This window comes from Talpa europaea (genome assembly GCF_964194135.1).
Source record: "Talpa europaea genome assembly, chromosome: 9".
In the NCBI taxonomy this organism is placed as follows: domain Eukaryota; kingdom Metazoa; phylum Chordata; class Mammalia; order Eulipotyphla; family Talpidae; genus Talpa; species Talpa europaea.
The window spans coordinates 95,875,958-95,899,009 of NC_140076.1; the positions used below are offsets into that span (position 1 = coordinate 95,875,958).

Below are 23,052 nucleotides of genomic sequence, written 5' to 3' on the forward strand. Positions count from 1 at the left end.
ACAACTTCCAATTTTCTAGTTTCCTTTGCAGATTTACTTTGGTTTGTCTTTGTAAATAATAGCAAGGAAGTATGGCACAAGGATATACGGTCAAATCATTATAGGTAAAATACCAGTAAGGACACATAAAAAAATTTAAGTTTTCATTCATGTATTGAAGAAATGAATTTTATTTACACTACTAATAGATCCCAGATACTCCAGTTACTTTGAGATATAATTATCTTATTAATGCCAAGAAAAATATCTTCCAGTATTTCAGTTTTAACAAATGTAATTAAATTGCTTATTCTATAGAGTAAGAAGCAACTAATGAATCTTTTTGGAAATAAAAAATAGGTATATACATTACCCTGATGCCTAAGCCAAAATATATCTAACAACAAATTTTCTTGATTTTATTAGTCATAAAAATAAAGGAAAAATATATTGCAAGTATTTTCTTATAGACAATTTCAATTAGAAAACAATAGTTTAATGAAAACAATACAGAGGTTCATGTGAGTGAACTGATATGGAGGCAAGAAGTATTCAAAACTTGACAGATGACAGTATTGTCAAATATAACTAAAGAATATCTGCCTCAGTGACACCATTTACAGGTGGTAATTAGAGTTTTACATATCTTCATTTTTTCTTTTATTTAAGGAAAATGCAAATCAGTAGGTTATGACCCTACGTTGTAATTAAGAACCCCTTCTTTTAGCTTGTATGATGTAGCCTTTTGATTTGATAATTCCTCTACTTTTAACAATGACCGAATATCGGAGCAGCCACAGTGGCACCCAGTCATGTGCTTGTATGTCAGGGATGCTCTCTCGAAGAGCTTCTTGGAAACTTGCTTCAGAAAGCAGTTCTTAGAAAACAAAAAAACAACAAATAAAAACCCTAAGTGTTAAATTTGAAAGCAAAAGCACTTTACTATGCTGGTACGCATTAAAATACAACGAAAGAAACATTTTGAAAATGAATCTGAAGCAAAGTATCAGCAAGACCCAAGCTATTCTTTAGAATGTATCTACACTTGTACTCTAGCTTATTTCACTAGTGACTACTTCTAGAGTGTGGAATCTGCATATTTGTTTCGAAGATCTCTGGGTGAGTATAACATTAGACTATATAGGAAGGTAAAAAGAGATTAAAAGCAAAAAAAGTCATCCATCATTCTTTCAAATTGGAGATGGACAATATCTGCTCTTCATATCTGTAAAACTAGAAATCATACTTTAGTTACAGCCTAATTTACTTATTTTTCACATTTATATATTTCCCATGTAGTAACATATTCTGTGAAATTATTTTAAATAATTCTCCCACTACTACACTATATAGACATAACATGTATTTCCTTATTGCTGGTCAAGAAATATATAGGTTCTCCCTAACATTTTGGTAATAAAATAATGCTATGATGAACATTCTTATGCCTAACTATGTAACAACAGTATAAGGACACTTTTAAGGATTGATATGTAGCGTACTCTGCCACTTGCTGTCCAGAAAAACTGTACTTTACATATTTTTACCAGTAGCTGATAATGCTAGAGCGCCATGCCAATCTTACTATTTCCTTATGAGAACCAGTACTTGTTTAAAAAGTCTGTGATGGTTATCTTTTGAGTATCTTTGATAAAGTCATTATTCTAATTCACATTTATATTTAAGGCTTCAAACACTGTTCTGATATACCACTCCCCTGCTTACTTGTCTTCTGTCCCCATTTGGATGGATCTAGAAATTCTCAACTACATTCATACCTTGGGGCCTGTGAATCCATTTGCTCTTCCCTGGACACTTTTATTCCTTAGCTAACTTTTCTTCACAGCATATACCACCACTTATCACATTTAATGTTTATGTTTACTGTCTGTCTCCTCTCACTAGAATATAAATTCCATGAGGGGTGGAATTTGTCTAACTTAATCCTTTATTCTCTAGTACTTAGAACAATGCCTGTTCAAATGTCCTTTGAATCAATCAATCATATGAAAAGATTCCACCAGTGTCAGAACCAACCACACAGACGGTAGTAAGTGACCCTCTATACACAGTATGATTTGGGAGCACTTAAAGGACTCACCTGCCCTGAAGGAAATGCTGTGATATTTGAACAGCATCAATAGTAAACTCTCATCAACTGTCAATTATATGGTGTGCCACCACTTTTCTGAATACTTTACATGTATGAACTCATTCTGAACTCACAGGTTAACCCTATGAGAGCGGTAATACCCCCTTTACAGAGGAAAAATGCATCTGGGAGTTGAGATAACTTACCCAAGGACAGACAACTAGTAAAAGGTAATTTACATAAATAGAATGCAAATGTGTCTTTGGAAAAGTAATACTGCTATGGATTTATTAGGTTGTGTGAGAAGAGGACCCTGAGGGAATGAGATTAGATTTAATGGGTGTGGGGGAAGGGATAAAGCAAATATAAAGGGGAAAGTTTTAAAGTCAGAATTACCTACATCACAATTTTACCTTGAATGTAGTTAAACTGTTACCACAACTCCTAGGACAAAGAGTAATGGAAAATAAACCTTTTCTGAGGAATAAGGGTAATTTTAGAACAGAGGTGTGCCTTTAGGGGGGTTATAAACTAAGTTCTATTTTAGGTGGTAAGATTTAAATGTTTTACAACTTGATTGCTGAAAAAATAAAAAATTTGACACAAAATCAGAACTATGCTATCCATTCATTAACTTAATTACATCTTTTAATTCAATTATTATCACTAGAATCAGTAAATGACAAATTTGTTAAGAATTCCTTCATTTCAGATCAAAGTTTCTGAAGATCAGTTTATAAATTATTTCTCCCTTTTTCTGTTCTTTGTCTTCATTATTTTTGGGTTTTTTGTACCTATGTTAAAGTTATAAGACAACCATGTGTCAAATTACATCAGTAGTAAAAATACCAAAAGAAGGAATCTACCTCCTCATATAGATGAAGTATATTTTTTCACAACAATAATGTATAGCCTGTAACTCACATGTCAACATCCTAATTAAGTAATTTAGATAACATGGAAATAAAATAAACACCCCTGTCTTTAAGGAATAGGCTCATCCACCAACTTTTAGTAGTAATTGCTGCTGTAAGAGTTCTCCCAAAGTAAACAGATAAATTTATATAATACCGGCTAATATATGTAAAATTAAAATTTAAAGCCACCTGGTTGACTTGACTAGTAATTTTAATCTGAGGCTCTACTTTCTCATTAACAAAATGCCTATTTTCAGCTGTTGTGAGGATGACAGATATCTCTACCATATTTAGTTTGATGCCTAGCATTGAGGAATAATAACTATAAAAACTCCCTTTCCACTCCCTATGAAACAGCAAAAGAAAAGACAAACAACCCCACCCCCAAAACAAACAAACAAAAAAAACCCCACAAGACTGTAATTGCTAAAAAATAGCATAAAATCTTCAGAGGTTATCTATAAACATTCTAAAAATAAACAAGTTGAATCAAATCACCATTATCCTGTCATCTTTTTAGGCATGGAAGTAAAAGCTGAATGTTCTTTCTCTAGGAATCATCTATAAAACAGGATTTCCTTTATTAATAGACTAGTATTAGTAAACAGCATTTAATAAACTAGAAGCTATATAGAAATGCCATGGAGTTTTGAAACTTTCACAAGACATTTCTCACTTATCACTATGCCAAAAATAGTGTTTCACAGAGCCCACATATTTACTAAGTAAAACTCTTCTCTCTATGAAACAGTGAAAAATGAGGGGGAAGTATGGGAAAAAAAATAGTAAAAAAATGAGAAGATGCTGAATAGTATAAAGTGTTATTCCAGCTTTTCTAGTAATCTTGCAAAACAGTAATAAAAAATTACTCTGCATCAAACAGGTAAGTCATTCTCTAGCCCAATATTTTTGATTAACACCAAACATGGGTGACTTGAAAATATTAAAATATTCAATCACCTATCTTACGATGCTTAAGTTTCAAATTAAAATGTATAAGGTCTTTTCCCAGATACCCTTTTTAATTAAGTGGCTCTTTGGTGCAATCTTTGCTGTACTAGACAATTCAACATATTTAGAATATTTTAAAAGATCTCTTCTGTTTAGTTTAGTATTTATAAACCTCAACAAACCAGATGTTCAGGAAATAATCACTGATTTTTCCCTGCCTTGGTACAAAGACAAAACTATCCCTGCTGAAAATAAAATGAAGGCATATATGTTTTGAACGAACCAGTAAGAATTCAAGGTAATAGCATGATACATTTATCAACATACACAATTAAAAGTTAAATTTTAAGACGTAGCTCCTTATAAGATATCATTACCAATTTCTATTAATGAAAACATCAGTGTTACCTTTTGGATCATTATGAGTTAATAGCTGTATGTCAAATTGTTTAGCGAATGCGGTCAAATCGGGTGGCATCACACAGCATGAGGCAAGATTAACTTGGTTACTATTTGGTTTTACCTAGAAGTGAAAAAAAAAATGACATCCTAATTAAGTAATACAAAAATTGAAAGTAATAGAGGACTCAATTCTAGAACATACAAAATGTAACATTCTACAGTGCTTAGTCTATAATTTTACATGAATGTGTTAATACATGCTTTTCTAGTTCATGTCAATGGTAACGGAAAGATAATAGCTCTACAAGGAGAAAAAGTCACTATATACTATTAAAAAGTCTCATGCTAGAACCTGTAATCTAAAATATCTGCCTCACAAACAAACATGATTCTAGTGTGATGGTTCTAGTTATAGAGGGACTATGTCTTTTTTTTTTTAAATAGAGGCATGTTTTATTTATTTATTTTATTTGTTTTGTTTATACATGCACTGGGTACAGTCAGAGCGCGGGAGGGTGAGAGAATTCACCAGAGCCAGAGTGGGGAGCAGAGCAGGCAGAAGGACTGAAGTACACTGCTGAGGGGAGCAGCAGGCGGCAGGAGAGGTCTGCACGCCATGTGGGATCCTCCTCCGGTGGCTGGGGAGCAGCCAGGGATGGAACCGGCACCGCAGAGGCCGCGGGCAGCTTCGCAACCCAGCACTCAACCGCTGCACCACCAGGGAGGCCCTAGAGGGACTATGTCTTAAAGGTATAGGATCAAATACAAATGATATACTTAACATTAAGGGACAAAGTATAGTTATTAATCATTAACATTTTGAAAAAGAATTATATAATTTCTGTTAGATGCCCAGGTTAATTTAAAAATACATTCTAGATCAACCAAGCTTTCCCAGTAGGACTTTAGCCACATTCCAGCTATTATCAATCAAAGGGAGAAGAGACAATAATTTTTCTAGGGTCTTCCTATCCATAGGAAACTGAAAGCTCTGAAAAGAACAAGGCTAAGAATGAAGTAAAAGAAATGAAGAAAAATAAATAGGTTAAAGATAAAACATGTAAGCAACTTCCCTAGTAATTTTGTAATTAGGTCAGAGGAGGGGTGATTAATTTATGACATTCCTTATTAAGTCATATAAACTAGACTCTTAAATATTCTTAAATAACAATCAGCAAAATATTTGATATATTTCACTAGTATTCCCTTTGGAAATTAGTCATTGCCTAATGAAAAATGAATTTTTTCATCAAACTGAAGGAAACAGCCATAATTCATCTGGCTATGAAAGCTTTGACATGTATTTTCTAGGGTTTTTATCATTCATTTTAAATCAGATTAAGTTCAATTAAACATGTATTTAAAAAGAAAATCCAATGCTTCACAATAAAACCTTCCTCAAAACTCCCACACTAGAGATCTGATGAACAGTATAGTAAATACTGATAATACTGTATTATAATCATCAAACTTGCTAAGAAACTAGAACTTAATTATTCCTGCCTCAATTATTCCTTATTCTTAAAAAGGATTAGCATGACAATCACATTAAAATATATAAATGTATCAAATGTCAACATGTAGAACTTGAATTTACACAATGTTATGTGTCAAGTGTATTTCCATAAAATGGCATTTTTATAAAACAAAAACCTCCCACATTTGGAATTGTCATCCTACACTAAGTGTCCCCAGTGTGCATGATGCTCAACAGTGTGCAGTAAAGAATGTAACAAGCAGACTTCCCCCAGAGTGGAGTGCGCATGAGCTACAGCTGTCCTTTACCTGTGCCCACTGATACAGCTGTTCCAACTGTGTTTTGTCTAGATCAGAGGTACCTATAGCAACAATCTTTTTGCTCTGAACTAAATTTTCTAATTCCTCCCAGTAAGGTTGCAAATGCTCCAAGGAAAGATTAACTCCATCTTCAATAGGAGGTGAAGCAATGATCACAGAATCCAGCTGTGCAACTCCAAGGACTGAGCAGGCTGATGTGAAGGAAAACAAAGATAAACATTTGTTATGTAGTAAAAATGAAGAAGCATTTTCTATATCCTCCAAGTATGACCACTGAATTCTGTCTTTATGGTGCACTAGTTTTCTACATGACAAATTATTTACTAATTTACAATATTCCTATTTAGAACATTAGATCTGCCATTGAGAATATTTCCACCATTTAAAATTGTGTAAGTACTTCTAACCTGCTTCCTTTCTGGGGAACTCACAGATATACTGGCTCCTCTTTCTAGGGGACACACCTCCTTCCTTCCTGGACCCAGGATTTTCTTGTAACCTTCTTATCCTCATAAACTTTTCAATTCCACTTGCTCGTGGGTTCTCCATGACGGTGGGGCACAAGGCAGACACAGCACCCCAAAGCCGTTGAGGTTTACCCTACCATTCCCGCTCTGTTCCCTGTCCCACGGGGGTTAAAAACAGCCCCCCAAGGACAATAGGAGAAATCTCTGGCGCCACCTAGCGACCAGAGAAAAAAAGTCACTAACACCCCATAGAACAGGGAAATTTCTTCAGAAAAGACTGCTTGAAAAGGGCAGAAGGCTCCCGGAGCCAGTGGCCAGCTGGGAAGTTAGCCCACGCCAGGCCCCTTCTGACCAGCAGTCTGAGCCCACAGGGGCAGCGGGCACCAACGGCCGGGGCAGACCGGGCGCGCAGAAGAGTGTGCCTGAGACCGGATGCGCAGGGACTGCATCCTGCATCGCCATTTTAGAACAGGGACATTTCTTCAGTAAAGACTGCCTGAAACCAGCAGAAAGCTCCCTCAGAAGCCAGAGATGGCTCCTGGAGGAGCCAGAGGGGAGCAGAGAAGTTCACCCAAGATGCCGGCCAGTCCCAGCAACACAATGTCCCAATGCATACGACAAATTAGAAAACAGACAGTAGGGAGTAGAAGAACCACACACAACCTAACAACTCCTCAGGAAAAAAGCACACCACAAAAAGAAAACCACCTCCCAGATTGCAACGACAGTAACTTGGAAGAACTTTTGAGCCTTCCAGAAAGAGAATTTAAAATTGCCATGATTAAAAAATTGACAGAACTCATAAAGGAAAAGAATGATATGAGAAAAATAATCAATGATCAGAAGAATGAAATTGAGTCCCTAAAGGGGGAAGCAAAAGAAACACAGGAGATCAAAGAATTAATGGAGGAACTAAAGAACTCTGGGAAAAGAAACTATACTACAAAGTCATAATCATCAAAACTGCATGGTATTGGAACAAGAACAGACACACAGACCAATGGAATCAAATAGAAAATCCAGAAATAAACCCACAGATTTATGGTCAACTAATCTTTGAGAAAGGAGCAAAGACTATGCATTGGAGCAAAGAAAGTTTGTTCAATAAATGGTGCTGGGAAAACTGGGTCGCTACATGCAAAAGAATGAAGCTTGACCGCTCCCTCACACCATACACAAAAATCAACTCAAAATGGATTAAAGAACTAGACATAAGACCTGAAACCATAAAATACATAGAAGGAAATATAGGCGAAACACTACGTGATTTGCACATCAAAGACATCTTTACAGACACATCACCCAAAGCAGTGATAGTGAAGGCAAAGATAAACAGCTGGGACTACATCAAATTAAAGAGGTTCTTCACAGCAAAAGAGACAATAACAAAAACAAAGAGAAACCCCACCAACTGGGAGAACATTTTTGCACCCAACACTAATGATAAAGGACTGATCACAAAAATCTGCAAAGAGCTGATGAGACTCAACAACAACAAAGAAAATAATCCAGTCAAAAATGGGAAGAAGAGCTAAAAAGAAACTTCTCTGAAGAGGAAATGCAAATGGCCAACAGGCATATGAAAAAATGTTCAACATCACTTGTAATCAGGGAAATGCAAATCAAAACTACCATGAGATACCATCTTACACCAGTGAGAATGGCACATATTAAAAAAACTAGCAACAACAAATGTTGGCAAGGGTGTGGAGAAAAAGGAACTCTTCTGCACTGTTGGTGAGAGTGCAAACTGGTCCAACCACTATGGAGAGCTGTGTGGAGATTTCTGGACCTGCTAAACATAGAGCTTCCATATGATCCAGCAATTCCACTCCTAGGTATTTACCCAAAGGACACAGAAACATCAATTCCAAAGAACACCTGCACCCCTATGTTTATAGCAGCTCTATTTACAATAGCTAAGCTTTGGAAACAGCCCAAATGCCCACAAAATAGATGACTGGATCAAGAAGATGTGGTACATATATACCATGGAATATTACTCAGCATTCAAAAAAGATAAACACATGCAATTTGCAGCAACATGGATGGCGCTGGAAGGAATCATGCTCAGCGAAATAAGCCAGAAAGAAAAAGAAAAATACTGGATGGTCTCACTCATAGCAGGAATCTAGAAAACTTAAATAAGGGACCAGGAAAATGAATAACTATAAGAAAGTGAAAATCAAAATCAACAAAAAACTATGAACCAGAGACACTTTTTGGGGGGTGGGCGGCGGGAGGGGAGGGATTGGGGTCAGAATGGGGGGGTTGCAATTGTATGGGGAATATAAAAATAAAATTTATTATTAAAAAAAAAGTGATAGCAGGAGAATTTGATTCAACAAATGAGATACTTCACCTGATTAAAAAAATACATCTATATTGTTGATATACTTGCTCATGAAATTTACTTTTTGGAAAAACTCCCTAATATGAATTTAACTCAACTGAAGATACTCAAGTTGGATATGCTGGTGAATAATTTACCTATCCACCCTTACTTGTGGAGTGTATGGATAGGTTGTCGCCCTCATGACCAGAAGCTCTTCGTTTATGACTGAACAATCATCCCTCATCAGAGCTTCTCCGCATCCAGAAGCCTACAATGACTATCGTTTATGTCAACAACAGATATGTTCTACAGGGACAGTCTGTGGCCTCGGTATTTGACAGGAAACTGCTCAGAGGCACTTTATACCACAGAGCCCTGTGCCGTGAACTCTAAATTATACTTTTGGTATAAATTAGCAATTAATTGCTAATTCTGAGCAAATTTAACAAAGTTGATCTGGAAATGTATTACAGTATAATTAATTTTATTTCAGTAAGGGTCCCTTTGGCTTTTAAAGCACTTTTAATATAAAAGGAAAAAAAGTCTTTAAAAACGCTAAGTAAAGAAGAAAACTACCTTCAGTAAAGTGAATATACTTGACACAAAATAAGCCTCATCTCGGCCTTCCATCTCCCTGAGCATGAGCTCCACTGAAACCTGGTACACTGTATTTCCTTAAAATGTGAGTGACCTCAGTCAGCTCTAACAGTGTGACCACTGGGACTGGTCAGAACAATGGATACATAACATACTTTGAGGTCTTGTATTTAAATCTTTTTTTACTGTTAAAGATTTGGAATTATATTGAAGATTTAACAAATCTCTGAAAAGAAAATGTATGAATAGCTGTAACCTAACCAGGTACTGAAAGTAGATATAAAATGCTTGGGTTTTTTTGTTGTTGTTATTGTTTTGGTATTTCACCTACAGCACTAAAAGGGCTAAGAATGTGACTAAGGAGAAATTCTAACCCAAACCATAGATATAACATTAAAATGTTACAACTTGTACATCCCTTTTATATATCAAAATATGACCCTATATAAAAATATAAGATTCTATAGAAGCCTTAAGAAATTAGGTTAGAATTTTAAAAGGTAAAATAGCCTCATTTTCTTTTTTATTAGTCTTTTTTTAAACTGACATAATGTTGGTTTACAACACTCTATAAGACTCAGAGGCACAGGATCATTCCTTTTCAGACGTATGTTACCACACCATGCCCACCACCAAGGCCCCCATAATCCTCCACCACAGTCTACTGGATCCCTTCCCCTACTTTGCTCACCAAGTTCATTTCTTTTATACCTGGAATGGAACACAAGTTACAACTACCATACCTACACTAATATAAAGTCTACTATGAAGATAAAAAGTGAAATTTTTGCTTACCCATGTCAACTGCACTTCTAGTTGACGATGAGGAGTTTGAGCCTACGATGAACAGTTTTGCTGGATAACAGAAAACAAAACTGATTACTATATTTGGGTAACATTCTATAACATAATATTAACACTGTTATAATACTAAGATAATGGATAATCTTGAATGAATTATTTTTCCTTTCTCAGTCACAAATTCTCTACTTTTCATTTTTTGAGGCATTAAAAAGTATATTTCCAGTCATTTTTAATTATATACTAGTTAGCAACAAATAGATGTCAAAACAAAAAAGCAATATTAATTTCCTATCGAAGGCTGAATTAAACATTAATAGAGCATACACTTAACTGAAATTTATATAAAGATTAAATTAAAATTAATCTTACTAAAAAGGAAATTGGAAAAAAAAACCATCAATAGTCCCACATCCCTGATACAATCATTTTTACTTTGAGGCATTATCTGCCAGTTCTTGGTTTCTACTTCTATTTGGCTTACCTTTATGTAATAAATATTTTTAATGTTTATGCAATTGTTATCTTAAAATTATTTTTATCATAATACTAATATTTTTGCTATACAAGTGAATAAAACTTATAAAATAAAAAATACTGCAAATACCTCATTGTTTAAAGTAATTATGGTTTAGATTTTTGGCTACTTTGTCTTAGATAATTTTACATATTCACTTTTCATGCGTGAACATTATTTTGTAATTCTAATATGGTATAATTTAATAAATGCTTTCCTGTTTTTGAACATAGGAGGTTTGTTTCATCTTTTTGTTATCACATATAAATACTAAAACACCTTGGTAACTTTCTGTTCATCTTTATGCTGCAGCAATTTCCAAAAACAAACTATCAGAAATGTGATGAGTCACAGGATATGATCCTTTTTGTGCATCTTTTTCTATTTTATTTACTTCCTACTTTATGAAAGATTTGTACCAGTTTACTAGATCACTTACAGTTAAGAGTTGCAGTCCTAATACAGGATGCTATTTGAAAAAAAAAAAGATACACATACACACGTCTTTTGCTAAGTCAACAGGCACAATATATACCTGCCCAGGACCACATTAATTGGCATTTCTTTGGTTACCAAGAAAATTAAGTAGTTTTCTATATTTACAAGGTTGAAGTTTTAGCTTGAAAGGAACTCAAAACTTTAAGTGTATATCTTTACGTAAACCCACTATTCAAAACCTAAATTTACTCAACAGGCAATCAGATAGAGGGGTAGGTGAGCAAGAAGAGAAAAAATCAGAAAGAAATGGAGAGAAAATAGGGCAATGAAATACCTTATGTAAAGTGAATGGTATTTGATATACACAATACATTTTCCTTGTACAATCTTTCTTATATTTATCCATTCCTTCTATTGCCAATAACCTTGCTAAAACACTGCTCCCCTTACATCACCTCTTTATTTAAAAACCATGACACAGCTCCCCTACTAGGTGAGTCAACCTACACTACTTTGGTCCCACCTTAGCTCCCATTATTGTGCTCTGATATAAACTCTCCTCAGTAATATGCCTCTGGTCCTAAGTTTGTGCCCTTGAAATGGTTTCCTCTCTCTTTGAAAGATGAGGCATTTTTAGGTTAGTAGAGAAAGGAAAGGTCTTCATATGGGGAAGATTTTGATACCTATCAAAAATAGTAAGCCCTCTGTGAACTGAGAACTTGAAAGAGCTCCAAGATGGATCTAAACCATGAACTACAATCAACCACAGATAAAATGCTTCTTTTACTTCCTTCTCAAGACAAATATCAATTTGAAATGAACATAAAAAAGAGGTGTCATGTCAGGTACACCTGGATGAACCCTAGGTTCAACCATTTACTGGCTGCATGACAACTTTCAAGTTATTTAATGTCACCTGTGTAATGGGGTAATAGACCTATATAAATGGAAATATACCCATAAAGTGCCAAATACAGTGCCTGGTGCAAAGCAAGATCTAACAAATGGCAGTTGTTATGATTACAGTCAAATGACAATGCCATATCTTTTCTTTCTTGTCCATCCCAATAATGACTGCCACCACTACCACCAACACCTCAGTAACGACATGGTAATAAATAATAGCTAGCTAGCACTTACCCTGTGCAAGCACTGTGCTAAGTGCTTCTTTTGTTATTTCATCTAACTTACACAGAAGCCCATAAAACAGATGCATCCCCATTTATAGGTGGGTAAGCTAAATAAGACTCAGAGAGATTAAATAATTTGTTAGCCCAAGATTACAGCAATATACCTGTATACTCAGGAGTTTTAATCTAGTCAAGGTTAATTTTTTAATAACTATGCTGTGCTGACTGAAAGCTGAGGGCAAGAACAGCACATCTTTTCATTAATTGAGCCAATCATGGTTTCTGCAAAGTAGTAGTCAATATATTTGTTGAAATGGGTGTAATTTGTTGCCCATACTTTTTCCTATACATAGTCCAGCAAGTTCAGCCATCGCTTACATTGTTTCACTAAGAAGGGAGGACTTACTCCTTTTGGAAAGACAATGCTCTCAAGTCTTCCATTTATTCTTTCCACATCCTCCACCTTAATCTGCCTACTGGCCTGAAGTCTGACACTTAAAGAGGCCATCATGAAGAACAGAAAGATGAGGTTTTATTCTGACCCTACTGAAGTAGCCAACCAACAATGACCTCCTCTTAGAGTTGACATTAAAATTATGTTAAAACTGGGCCTCCCTGGTGGTGCAGTGGGTTGAGCGCAATGCTGTGAAGCTGTCCGCAGCCTCTGCAGTGCAGGTTCTATCCCGGCCCCAGTTGGGCGAGAATCCCACATGGTGCGGCAGACCTCTCCTGTTGCACCCGCTGCTCCCCTCAGCAGTGTATTTCTGTCGTCTGCCTAGTCTCCTCCCTGCTCTGTCTCTGGTGAATCCTCTCACCCTCCCACACCTCTGGCATGTACCCCAGCTCTTGTATAAAAATAAATAAATCTTTAAAAAAAAATGATGTTTAAACAGAATCTTTATATTTCCCATACTTCATATATTCCACACTGAGTTGCTCATTACCGGAAGGAAAGAAAACCTTATTCCCATGCCTGATAAAACCTTACTCCATCACTTCCACAAAATGAATTGTAAAGGTTGAACTTTACCAGAAACTTTCATTTCTTCTCTTTCATCAGGATTTATCTTTTCTACTGCATGAGATACAGTACATTCTAAGACATCTGGAAACTCCTATAATAAACAAATATTTACAATAAATTAATGTTTCTGATTAATTTATCTATTGTCCATAATGTCCTTTAGAAGCAGAGCATCTTTAAGACAACAGGGTTTTTGACCTGAGGTATGGATGGTTATATAAGGTTTATAAAACTTTGAAATAAAGGCAGTTCGTGCTGTATGTGTGTGTTCATTTTCTGCAAAAAGCATTTCATTTTGACCAGGAACTCAGAGGGATTGCATAACAAAAAATAAAAAAAGTAGTGGGACAGGGGGTTATGTAAGGAATTAGAATCACTAGCACAACAAATAATTTTACTTAGCAACCAATAAAAAATAAAAATTTATTACACATTCTGGACAATGACATATTAAAAACCTTGTATATTAACCAGAAACATTTTATATGGAAATATTTTTTCTGAGCGCAAAAATAAAGGTCATTTCAATGCATAGTAATGAATTGTTTATGAGGAATATGATAAAATGCTAGCACATAAATCAGAAACATTAATTCACATTTACAAGATTAAAACAAAATAAACAATGAGAACTTTCCCCATGATTCTTGAGCACATGACAACGGCTGGCATATATCAGGGACTCATTACGTGTTTATAGTCATGCATAAATGTAGTGGTCATTTCAGAGAAAGAGACTGACAAAAGATATTAGTCAATGTCTGCCTAACGATTGTAGAGTACTCAATTTGCAGTGTGCCTAGGAGAACAAGTATTTCAGCACTTACCCTATCCCATGCTTTAAAAGTAGTTTATGTAATTTGTTATGAGCCTTTGGTTGAGCTACATTCCAGAGTGCTTTACAGACACGTACTCTGTATATTGACATTATAATAATAACTGTATACTAATATTTAATGAAACATAGTTCCTTTACCATTTCACCAGAAACTAGTATTTCAAAAATTCTAGTGATTATATTAATGCAGTGGTAATTGATCAAAGAAATCTAGCAACCAAAACTTTTTTTTAATTTTTTATTTTTACATCACTGTTCATTTTTAAACACCCTCAGGTGAAGTCCCCATAGAGTTTCCTTCACCAATGCACCCATACACTGTCACCTCAGTCCCCTGTGCTCCTCCCTCCCTCCCTCTGATCCCTCTCCCTCCTCCTCCCCTGAAGTATGTCTCTGATTTATAATTGTCCATTTTTGCTTTGTTGTGTTTTGTACTGTTATTATTTTATTACACTGATGTCTTATTTGGTTCCCCTATATTCCTGCTGTAAGTGAAACCATCCAATATTTTTCTTTTTCCTTCTGGCTTATTTCACTGAGCGTAATTCCTTCTAGTTTCATCCACGTTGCTGCAAATGGCATGAGTTTATCTTTTTTTGATTGCTGAGTAATATTCCATTGTGTATATATATGCCACATCTTCTTGATCCAGTCATCTATTTTTGCAACCAAAATTTTTTGACAGCTATTCTATTAGACCAAATTTGAACTGGAAGGAAGTGCATTGTGAGGAAACTGTGGTGGAAATTAAGCTCAGAGAATTCTAGTGCTTGTCTAGTTTAAGGATTGAATACAAAGACTATGCTAGGGCAGAGTGCCATCTCAGCAAATCAGTCACAGGGAGTTTTGTGCTATCTATTGAACTTCTCTATCAAAACCGAGGAAATTAATTTTCTGCTTACTTACTTCCCTTTTAACATACATGGTTTCTTCATTCACATTTTACTCACCCTGACCAAATCTGGGCTGATTTGGGAACTCCATTCATTCAAGGTCTTTTGGATACAATCTCGAAGCTGCAAAAGGAATGTATTTTGAAACAATTAAACTCTACACATTTTCCTGTACTTCTAAGACAAGGATTATTAGTTTGATAAGTAGAAAAAAAGATGTCAATAGGAAAAACAAGAAGTTTAGTTCTACAAAGTTTTTGTTTTCTTCAACAAAGATAAAACTAGACCTGTTGTTATCCTACTCTTAATTCTCAAATGTCCTAGATCTAAAGCAGTAATCTAATTATTTTAATGTGTTTTTGTACCAATGAAAATTTAAGTAAAATTTTCAGATATAAAAGTATTCATAAGGAAGCAATTTTTTTTTTTTTCAAGAATAAGGTTTACTAAAGAGGAAATTGGATTCAAGTCTGGGCAGCCTGGCTAGAACTAATATTAACTATGTTATATTCCTCATAGACAAATGATTCTCTAAATGTGGCCACAGAAACTTCTATGGCAGGTCCATCTGTGGTGTTTATTAAAAATCCAAACTCCTGAACCCCAGCCTAGACCTGCTCAGTTGTTCTCCAAGGGTAGCAGAACTTTCATTAAGCATCCCAAATAATTCACATGTACTCTAAAGTCTAAGAACCACCACATCCATATCTTAGAGAGGTTAACTTTCATAGTATCAGTCTAAAAGTCACTTCACACTTAGGCACACCTCCACCCAATCTTCAATGTTTCCTTATGTAAACAAATGCATTTTCACACTAATGTTATAGTATATTGCAAATTCATTAAACTATTTATTCATCTTTTATCTCATGTCAGAGCATTTCAAACTTATTTGATAGTGGCCCAAAGTAAGCCATATATTCAAATTGAGGGCCTACATATATAGCAAAAATTTCACAAAATGGTATTTTTATTCACAACATGCCAGATATTTCGATCATTTCTGTTCTACTAAATATACTACTGCATGACTCACTAAATTGATTTATGACCATTAGTGGGCAATACTAGCAGTCTGAAACCACCACTTCATAACTATACAAGGATACAATGTTTTGTATTCTATGGGCAATCTATGAAAATATAAATGAATAACTAGAAACAAGTCCCTATATTGCAAAAGCACTTTCCTAATAGCAACAACAGAAACCAGACCTCTGAACTCACTACATAATCTATGATTGCTTAGGATTAAAACTGATACAAGCAGTTTACTGCTTATATTTTAGTAAAGATAATTATAAAGAACTGCTTTAACAAATTAAGAGCTTAGTCACCTATGTTAAGATTTACAATCCACAACAATAATTTATGTGCTGGGCCTCCCCGGTGGCGCAGCGGTTGAGCGCTGGGTTGTGAAGCTGCCCGCGGCCTCTGCGGTGACGGTTCGATCCCCGGCTGGATCCCCGGCTGCTCCCCGGCCACCGGAGGAGGGTCCCACATGGCGCGCAGACCTCTCCTGCCGCCCGCTGCTCCCCTCAGCAGTGTACTTCGGTCCTTCTGCCTGCTCTGCTCCCCGCTCTGGCTCTGGCTCTGGTGAATTCTCTCACCCTCCCGCGCTTCTGACTGTACCCAGTGCATGTGTAAACAAAACAAACAAATAAACAAATAAATAAATAAAACATGCCTCTATAAAAAAAAAAATAATAATTTATGTGCTATCCACAATTATCCACATGAATTTACAAGGTCTATATCTTCATGGAAAACATATTTATAATTAAATTTAAGTCAGTAGGTAAAACCTAGCTGATAATGATTCCAGATGGGTTTAACTATCAGTATTCTTTTAAAAATTAGTAAAAGTTGCAGCAAGACAAATGATACAATTCTAGCAAGAGAGCTTTGGCTCAAAGTATGGGAGAATTTTTTTTTAAGTATTTATTTATTTATTTGTTTGTTTGTTTGTTTATACATACAAGCACTGGGTACAGTCCGAAGGGCGGGAGGGTGAGAGAATTCACCAGAGCCAGAGCGGGGAGCAGAACAGGCAGGCTGATGAAATACAATGCTGAAGGGAGCAGCGGGCGGCAGGGGAGGTATGCGCGTCATGTGGGACCCTCGCACTGCGGCCGGGGATCGAACCAGCGCTGCAAAGGCTGCGGGCAGCTTCACAACCCAGCGCTCCACTGCTGCGCCACTGGGAGGCCCTCAAAGTATGGGAGAATTTTAAGAAATTTTTCTTTGGAAGGAGAATTGATTTGTACACTGAAGGCTTTCCTATGAATTCATCAATTCAGAAAGCTAAGAATATTTTCAAAATATTCACCTTCTCCTTGAAACAATTTACTTAATATTGAATTCTGCAAAATATCAGAACAGTCAAGTGTTACAATATTATGAGAAATTCATTGACTGAATCAAAAATCTAGTGATTTTTAATCTTTTACATGTTATCTACATCTATTGAACATTAACCCTGTACTGCTTTGCTCTCTGCTCTTTATTCTTGTCACACACATTTTATCACTGAAGGTATCATTATAATGCAGTATATTATTACACCTAGAGTGGTATTAGAGTTTAAAAGATACCACATGATTCAATTGGTCAACTACCTTACAATAAAGAACTGGGCAAAACAGTCCTGCCAGTAATGCATTTAGAAAACAATACTTGATTTCATAAAATTCTCATGAAACAGAAAACCTGGACAGTGGTCATGGAATTAAAAAAACCCAAAACTGAAACAAAAAGAAGTCTTTTAGGAAATTTAATTGAACTCTACTCAATGTGTAAATCTCAATGAGTAATTTGTTCAGTTTTTTTAATTCAAGGAGGTTAAGCTAGGCTATCATATCAAATAGTATATCCCAATTTGGAGTTCTGGTTCTTATAAAACTCTTCTTTGCATAGAAAAATGCATCTTTATATTCTAACCACTGTTGTCATATTTCGCCTATATTTTCTTTTTTAAAGATTTATTTATTAATACAAGCACTGGGTACAGTCAGAAGTGCTGGAGGGTGAGAGAATTCACCAGAGCCAGAGCCGGGAGCAGAACAGGCAGACGGACTGAAGTACACTGCTGAGGGGAGCAGTGGGCACGGCAGGAGAGGTATGCTCGCCATGTGGGACCCTCGCGGGTGGCCGGGGATTGAACCTGCGCTGCAGAGGCTGAAGGCAGCTTTGCAGCCCAGCACTCAACCACTGTGCCACAGGGGAGGCCCTCCCCTATATTTTCATGTTTTCTAGTTCTTTAGTTCTGTTCCTCTTATGTAGGCCCCAAATAAACAGAAAAACCAGAATTAGTCCTTTGAAAAATGTTATCAAGCTGTGTGGGGTGTGACTTATTACTGCATTAAAGAATCAGATTTTTAAATATTAAAATAGGACAGAAAAATTAGAATACATGGTATATAATATATGTCAATATCTTTTCATGAAACTTTTGTTATATTTACATAACTATGAACTGGATTAGAAGGTAAAATGCATTTCTCACTGGCCTTGTGGTCAAAAACTTTGAAAGCCACTACTTTCTAGAGTGTGTTGTAGTGAGATAAGAGCAATTCACACACAGTATTATTAATATACATGCAAAATGCTGCATTGAACCATTAGCACTGGAGGAAATTAAAGATCTAGCACTAAAACCAGAAATACTTACCTTTGAGAGAAATAGTACAAGTGGGATGGTTTAAATAAAACAAGACTTAAAAACTGAGCTGGAAAATGAATGCAGGATATAACAGATTCTGATTCCTATAAAGTTACAGCCAAGAGTTCTTATTTCATGTGGAGGCTTACTCCCAAGGCCAGGCCTGGGCACAGGTCCATATTCAGAGGGAAGTCATCTGCTGCAAAGTCTATCACCAACACCTTATCTAAAAGAGCAGAAACTGTCCAAGCACACAGCTGATAACATCACACTATGACACAGCTTAGGAAGTTTTTTTCTTTTCATCAAATCTGCTTTATCTTTCTGACCTGAACCCATGATAGGGAGATAAATGTGTGCACGACATATTATCTCTTTTATTTTATTTTATTTTTTTAAAGATTTATTTATTTATTTATACAAGCCCTGGGTACAGTCAGAAGCGCGGGAGGGTGAGAGAATTCACCAGAGCCAGAGCCAGAGCGGGGAGCAGAGCAGGCAGAAGGACCGAAGTACACTGCTGAGGGGAGCAGCGGGAGGCAGGAGAGGTCTGCGCGCCATGTGGGACCCTCCTCTGGTGGTCGGGGAGCAGCCGGAGATCGAACCGGCCGCGGTCAGCTACGCAACCCAGCGCTCAACCGCTGCGCCACCGGGGAGGCCCTATTATCTCTCTTAATTCTCACAATGACCCTATGAGAAAAGTATCATCCAACTTTACAGCTGTGCAAACAGAGAGGGTCACTACCCCGCACTCACAGAACTCCTAAATTAAAGGTCTATCTTATTTAATTTTTAATCCTAAAATTGCACCGTACCAGCGACATGTCTCGGCAATTAAATGTCCACAGTCAACGACTGATTCTCCCACAGGAATGACCAGCTCAGCAACAAATATGTAATCTCAATTCCAGATCAATCTCTTCGGCAAATCAACAGGCCGATTATTTTTCCGGCAAGGAAAACAAATACGTTGTTTCACAGCCCAATTTGAGCGTTGACACTCTTGCCGCGCAGCAATAAACTGTCAACACCCTAAAAGCTAACTCTATTATTCACGTTACCTCACACGAATCCTCAAAAAGCTCATCTCTAAACTATTTCTTCACCGGGACACCGTGGAGGGCAGAGAACGCGAGGCAGGAGAGCGACCGAGCCAGGCACTGGCCCCTCGGAGTCCCTCGCCAGCACGTCCGAGGGTCTATCAGCTGGGCGCACCCCGAGAAGCGTCCCCCGTGAGAAGTTGCACCTGCCAAGTTTTTAAAAATGCGTGCCCCCCAGGAGGAGGAGGTTTGCCGGCGCCGAGGTGCAGACCCGCCGGCGAGCCCAGGTGCGCGCCCCCCCGGCCCCCGCCCGCGCGCACCGCCCACCGCCCGCCCGGGCCGCCTGCCCGCGGCCTGCCCTCCGCGCCCGGGCTCCGGGACGCGCCCGCCCGGCCTCACCTCCTCGCTGTGCGTGGACGGGCACTTCTTCCGCAGGCGCCCCCAGTTGAGCAGGTTGCCCGTCTGCAGGTGCAGCGTGCGGGCCCGCGCCAGGAGCGCCCCGGCCGCGCGGCAGTCGGTGCCCATGGCAGCGGCCGACCGAGGCAGCCGAGCCGCAGCGGGGCCGCGGGCGGGGAAGGAGGCCGCCCCGGAGGACGCGGTGCCCGCGGCCGCAGAGCCGAGCGCGAGGCTGCCCGCGCCGCGTGGGGGTCCTCGGCCTGCGCTCCCACCCGGGGGAGGAGGGCGGCCGGCGGCGGAGCGGGGCCCGGGAAGGACGCGCCGCGTTGGCGGCTCCAGAGACCGCAGCCGCCGGCGGAGAGTTGACTCCGAGTGAGGGAGCCGTTTCCTGGAAGACAATGACTAAGCAGAAATCGCGGCGCAGAAAGTGCTTCGTAACCGTTACCGTCCCGCGGCGGGGCCGGACGGGGCGGGGCGGGGCGGCGAGCGGGCTGCGGGGCGCCGGCCCGCGGGGGACTGGCCCTCGGCCTGCGCCGGGCGTGGCGCCTGGCGGCGGGCGGGCGCGCGACGGAGGGAGCGCCGGGCGCGCGGGGCGCGAGGGGCGGGGCGGGGCGGCGCGGGCTGGCGCGCGGCAGGGCGCCCCCTGTCGGCCAGAGGACGCCGCGCTGCGCGCCTCCTCAGGAAGCCGCCAAGTGCGCTCGCGGCCTCAACCCCCAGCCAATGGGCGGTCGCGCTGCTTTTCTGTCACACTTTTAAAATGACAGGGAAAGGGGCCTCCCTGGTGGCGCAGCGGGTGGAGCGCGGCGCTGTGAAGCTGTCCGCAGCCTCTGCCGCGGGGTTTGTTTCCCGGCCCGTCAGGGAGATTCCCACACGGCGCGGCAGACCGCTCCTGTCTCGCCGCTGCCCCCCTCAGCAGTGTGTTTCAGTCAGTCTGCCTGTTCTGTTCCCCGCTCTGTCTCTGGTGAATCCTCTCTCCCTCCCACGCCTCTGGCCTATGCCCCAGCTAGTGTATAAATAAAAAATAAATCTTTTTAAAAAACGACAGTGAAAGTATCTACCAAGGGTTTGAAATACTAGCTGGTTTTAGTTTTCAGAAGCAGGTGTCAGTGCACAAGTCAAGTGCCCCTTGTCCTTTGCTCCCATCTTCGTTCATTTTCTTTTTGAAGGACTTTCCTCTCAAACTGTTCGCGTTTGTTTTGTTTTGTTTTAATAGGCGTTCATTAAAGGTTTATTGATTTAATCTATTTGCTGGGTAGTGTGTGAAGTCACAGACTAAAATTTAATCTTTGCCCTTAAGAAGCTTAAACTGTAGCATTTGAAACGGTTAAGAATATTTTATTCTTCTACAGGGCAGTTAATTTCCAGATGAGTTCAGGTTAAGAAGAACACTTAGAGCGGTGAGATCAGCGAAGATTTTTATCACCCATTCCCTTAATGGTGGTTGTGATACTTCTATTAAATTTTATAGTGTAGGCTTGGCGTGAACATTAAATTGAATTTCCTTGACACATTTGATCACAGAACACCTTTAAAAGTTGCAATGTAGGGCCTCCCTGGGGGCGCAAGGGGTTCAGCACTGCACTATGAAGCAGTCCGCAGCCTCTACAGCACAAATTTGATCCCCCCGCCTTCCAGCGAGCTACCCACATGGCACAGCTGACCTCTCCTGTCTCTCCCACTGCTCCCCTCAGCAGTGTATTTCAGTCAGTCTGCCTGTTCTGTTCACCGCTCCGTCTCTGGTGAATCTTTTCACACACACACACACACACACACACACACACACACACACACCCCACCCCGCACCTCTGGCCTGTACCCCAGTTCTAGTATGCATAAATAATAAATCTTTTTAAAAAAATTGCAATGTATCCTTGGAAGCCCTACAGGAGGCCATGAGTATGAGTGTTTAGATTAAAGCAGACAGCAAAAATGGTCTCATGGATGAAATAATTGTTGCAGGAAGTGATCACATTTTCATCCATAATATAGTTTTGCTTTATACAAGAACAAAATTTGATAATTAAAATGCATTTAACCTTATTAAGGGATCACCTGGTGAATTTTATTCTACTAAGTGAAATGGTTTTAAATTCTTCAATTTTGTTTTAATTCCTGGAAATAGTATAATTGTGATGGTTGTAGTACCATACCCAGGAACAACTAATTGGGTCATGGCATTTGTAGAAGTGAGGACTTTTAAAAGAACTTCTCTAGGATTTTTCTGAAACCTAAGTCCTATGAAAATAATACTGTTGTTATTGTATTTCCCACATGGTTTGGAGGTGTAGATCCATGGTTTGTAATGGAACAGGGGCAGGTGCAGAGGATTGGAAATAACCATGACAGGAAAGGAACAGGAAAGGTAAACACCTACCCTTAAAGGGGAGGACAAAGAGGGTGTGATTAATTGAGGGTCATTATCATAAGTCCAGGCTTTTGACTTTGGTTTACGAAGCTTCTACAATTGCATTAAAGCACAGTCTTGACTCCAAATAATAAATGAGAAAAAAAAACCCTTTAAAATAATATTCAATTATTCAATAGGCATTTAAGTGTCTCATACTTGTCAGGTGCTGGAACAGTCACCACAAATTCACAATAAGCTAGGTGACACTTTATCCCTGTTCTCATGTACTTTATAGTCTAGTGGAGATGGCCAACTTTAATCATGTAATTATAATCAAATGTAAAGTTCTATGTGGTGGTTACTATGAGAAAGCAGTGCAGATGTCAAGTCTGCAAGTGTTTTTTACATGTAAAACTGTCATGGGAGTGAC

The 23,052-nt window shown here is 38.6% G+C and overlaps 1 protein-coding gene across 2 annotated transcripts; it reads right to left on the reverse strand.

Moving 5' to 3' along the window:
* Nucleotides 1-686: 686 nt before the first annotated feature.
* GCLM (glutamate-cysteine ligase modifier subunit) lies at nt 687-20,404 on the reverse strand (the record flags this gene model as incomplete). Of its 2 annotated transcripts, XM_084243360.1 has the most annotated exons (7): nt 687-856; nt 4,348-4,462; nt 6,127-6,329; nt 10,333-10,392; nt 13,454-13,538; nt 15,236-15,301; nt 20,279-20,404. In XM_084243360.1, 7 exons carry the CDS (start codon nt 20,402-20,404, stop codon nt 687-689), a joined length of 825 nt encoding a protein of 274 aa, XP_084099486.1. The 2 variants fall into 2 exon arrangements, with proteins under 2 accessions (XP_084099486.1, XP_084099487.1); XM_084243361.1 differs by lacking the exon at nt 15,236-15,301.
* Nucleotides 20,405-23,052: the final 2,648 nt, after the last annotated feature.